This window comes from Herpailurus yagouaroundi, unplaced genomic scaffold, assembly GCF_014898765.1.
Source record: "Herpailurus yagouaroundi ecotype Mexico unplaced genomic scaffold, PumYag 212, whole genome shotgun sequence".
In the NCBI taxonomy this organism is placed as follows: Eukaryota; Metazoa; Chordata; class Mammalia; order Carnivora; family Felidae; genus Herpailurus; species Herpailurus yagouaroundi.
Genome location: NW_024412443.1, coordinates 2,060,171 through 2,063,905, shown reverse-complemented (window position 1 = coordinate 2,063,905; position 3,735 = coordinate 2,060,171). Strand labels below are relative to the sequence as shown.

General features: G+C 60.9%; 1 protein-coding gene across 1 annotated transcript in view; it reads right to left on the bottom strand.

Moving 5' to 3' along the window:
• Positions 1-1,518: 1,518 nt before the first annotated feature.
• RNF187 (ring finger protein 187) overlaps positions 1,519-3,735 on the bottom strand; it is a 3,227-nt gene continuing 1,010 nt past the window's right edge. The window contains exons 3-6 of the mRNA XM_040454384.1: positions 3,063-3,257; positions 2,405-2,497; positions 1,982-2,203; positions 1,519-1,840 (exon numbers count right to left, since the gene is read on the bottom strand). Of these exons, the coding sequence (XP_040310318.1) occupies positions 1,838-1,840; positions 1,982-2,203; positions 2,405-2,497; positions 3,063-3,257 (513 nt within the window). The 3' untranslated portion in view covers positions 1,519-1,837. The remainder of the gene's footprint in view (positions 1,841-1,981; positions 2,204-2,404; positions 2,498-3,062; positions 3,258-3,735) is intronic.

The window sequence follows — 3,735 nt, the reverse complement described above, 5'->3', positions numbered from 1 at the left end:
GGGGATCGCCAGACTCAACATCCCTGAAACTGGAAACAAGCAGGTCCACCTGGGATACATAAGGGGGATCAGAGGGAAAAGCATTTGGGCCCTGCACAAAGGAACCAGTTTCCTCAAAGTGCCCCCGGTCTTCTAGCAGACAAACCTCCACTTCGGGGCCTCTGTGCAGAGCCCTGCCTGCTCTCCTCGGGCTCCTGCCCCTGCACGGACCTGGATCACACGGAGGGACACACACGAGGACCACTGAGAGCCCACACGAGACCTTGCTTTGCTTGTCCTCACACGCAGGAGCTTGTGAAGATATTGTACAGTTTCTGTAAGATGTCATTTGAGCGCGGACTCGAAGACAGGGGACTGGCCGGCCGCACAAATCTGGAGGAGCAACACTATTCCACAGGGCTGAATAGGGGCACGAGGGGGGGGGGGGGTGCCAGCAGGGAGCAGGCAGTTGGGGTGGGTCACGAGGCCCTGGAGGCCAGCGGGGCACTTCGAGAAACTACCAAGTGGGCAGTGGGCCTGGCTGCAACTGCAGGCCATCCACACTAGAATGTTCCTGGCTTGCTGGACACAGGCTCCCTACAGTGCCCTCCCTATGTCCACCCCACATCTAGAGTGGGACACTTCTAGCACTGTCCCTGGGTCTGAGGAGTCAGGATTATTGTTACTTGGCCATGGTCCCACGGTTTGTCCAGCACATCTCCACAGAGAAGGCAGGCAGGCAGCTGGCCAGGGTCACTCAGCGGAGGCAGAGAGCCCATCAGAGAGAAGTCCCATCTGCGGGAGCCCTCTTCCTGCAGCAGTGTGGATACAGCACGTCCCTGGAGACCTTCTGGGCAGGGGAGGAGGCAGATGGGAGGAGGGATGCCAGGCAAACCGGCTGGAGCAAGCCGTCTCTACTGGGCTCCATGAACACCAGCCACACCCAAACTCTCAGAAACAGAGGGGCAATAGTGCTGAGGCCTCATCTGGGAATGTGCGAATGCACCTACAGGCCTTAAGTCTGCACCATCTAGGAAGACTCCCAGCCTCAGCCATCCTTAATGGCCCCGTGTCAACATTCTAGGACCCCACATCCCCATCTCTGTGCTGCGGCACTATTGCCTGCCCTAATGTACATGATGATGCTACCACTAAGTCACAACTCTGCCACATTTGTCTGTTGGAGAAAACCTGAAGCAAAGGGAGCCAGAGGCAGAGCGAGAGGGAACATGGCGTCCACGTGCAGGCCTGGGGGTGACCTGCACCCGCACTGGTCCTCTGCCCCAGGACACATGCTGTAGGGAGCTCTAGCCACAAACAGTCGACCTGCCTGCCTGCCCTCCCCTCCAGGTGCCGTGAGCCTTCTCTTCCCTGCACCCTAACTGGATGCCCCACACATGTGCAGGGGTCTGGTCTGCATGTCCAACAGAGCGGCCCCATCGTGGGTGGAATTTAAATGGGGTGGGTGCCAGGCCTGCACAATGTGGGCTGCCTGGCAACCGCCGTGGGCCACGGAGACCCCAGGCAAATGAGACTCAGTGACAGCGACAAGAACTTTATGAAGAGTCGTGATACATTGGGGTCAACAGTACCCACCAGTAGCTACAGGTCTCTACGGTAAAATGGTTACAGCCTGGGGACCACGAATACCCACAGGGAAAGGGAACAGGGACACTGCTAGGGGCAGTCTTGGCCCACCCAAGGTGGCCACCCGTGGTATGCATCCTGCGTGTGCACCTCGGTGCAGACCCTCATGGGTAAAGGTCATTGCGGGTCCAGGAGGTGATGGAGTTGCTGCTGGGCGACAGGCCAGGGTGGATGGAGCTGTTACCGTCTGGAGCCAGCAGAGGGCAGGACATCACTGCAGGAGGGTGTGGAGGGAGAGGAAGCTGCTGTGAGAACACCCAGGCCAAAGGCGCCCCAGCCACCTGCTGATGCCTGCCCCCAACCCCGCAGGGCCTTGGCACCCTCCTCTGGGGCCTGGACACAACAGGGGGCCCACCTGAAGCAGCATGCTGAGCCCCAGGTTGCGGTGCCTCCTCTCCAGCTCCGAGACAGCCTGCAGCAGTGACCCAAAGCGCTCGGCCGGGTCTGTGTCCTCGTCCTCTGCGGACCCCTCCTCTTTATCCGCCTCCTGCAGGAAACGCTCCTCCTCCTCGGCAAAGAAGGCCCGAAGCTTCTTGTAGTCGGTCAGGGCCTTCTTCCTGCGGTCCATCACGTGTCCCTGCAGGGCAGGCAGGTGGACAGCACGGAGGGACACCTGTGTCCCAGGGCTAACCCTGGGGCCTCCCGCCTCACCTCTGCCCACCTGGGGAGAAGGGTTGGCTGCACAGCCAGCATCACTCCGCTGCATCCCTGCCAAATGGGGTCAGGGCTCACACCCACACCCTCTCCCTGGGCAGACCCCAGGCTGGAGGACACTTGCCTTCCAAACGGCAGCAGCAGACTCAGCCTGGCCGTGCAGGTCCCGGGCGTCATTCAGGTCTTTCCGCATGATCTCCACAGAACCCTTGTTCTCCTGGAAAGACACATGGTTACTGATGGGTGCAGTCAGAGGTCCAGGGTCCCCCTCACCTGGTCCAGGGGCAGACTCAGCAAAAACGGATTGCAGGGACCAGAGGGGGGGGTCTCAGCAACCCCTCTAAGTTCTCCCCAGAAAGAACTCTGATAGGAAAGGGTCTGCCAAGACTATAACCAGGTAACCAGACATAAGGCCACGCCTTGGGGGGGGGGGGGGGGGGGGGGCCCAGTGTTACCGGCACTGATGGAAGGGATGGAGCACGGCTTTTCAAGAGTGCGCTGACCTAGACCTAGGGTTCCCCAGCAGAAGCAGAGCCCAGCTCCTGTCCACCTGCTAGCAGCAGTGCAGCCCCTAGCCACCACCCACCAGTGCCACCACCCGGGGCTCACAGGAACCCCAGGACCCACCCCTGATAATTTGCTGCCATGGTCTCTCCTCCCTCCTCTCAGGTGGGCATGGACCACCATGTCTCAGCACCAAGAAAGGATCCGTCTTTACTCTCGGAAATAGCACTGCCCCCAGCTCTTTGGGGGGGGAAGGGGAGGTGGTCCCCTGGGCCCACCTGCACCGACTCTCCAATGGCAGGTTTCTCCCCAGGGTCAGGTGCCCCACCCAATGGTCCACAGCACAGCCAAGGTTTCAGAACCAAGTGGGTGGGGGTCATGGAGTGCCAGTATGAAAATGGTCCAGGTAAAGGCGGGGGGCGGGGCCGCACTGGACCACAGCAGGTGACAGCCCAGGCCGACTGCTTGGTCCACTAGACAGAACCTCGGGGGGGGGCAGGGGGGGCACCGCCACGGGGTGACGTCACGCCTGGAGGAGGGGAATGCGGTGCGGTAGGTGAAATCCGGGGGTGGGGTCAGCAGATGGTCACTGTCTTCAGCACGGTGCAGGGAGGGGCGGAACTGTCTGAATCCTAGCTGGGAGAGGAGTGTCGGAGGCGGAGAAAAAAGAATACGGTCCAGGGATGGGGCGGGCACAGCCGCCTTACAGGGCTGGGGGATACGGGGAGAAGGCACCGTCCAGGAGAGAAGGAAGGGGGGAGAGGGCACCGTCCGGCAAATGAGGGGTAACCGAGCACACTTCAGAATAAGGGATTCGGATTGGAAACAGGACAGGGTACCGTCAGAGGGTTGGGGACCGGGGAGGACTGGAGGACTGGACCCCGCTCGGAGGATGAAGACTGCACTGTCCAAGGCAGAAAGCACGGATGGGGAACAGGACACCAAGCGGGG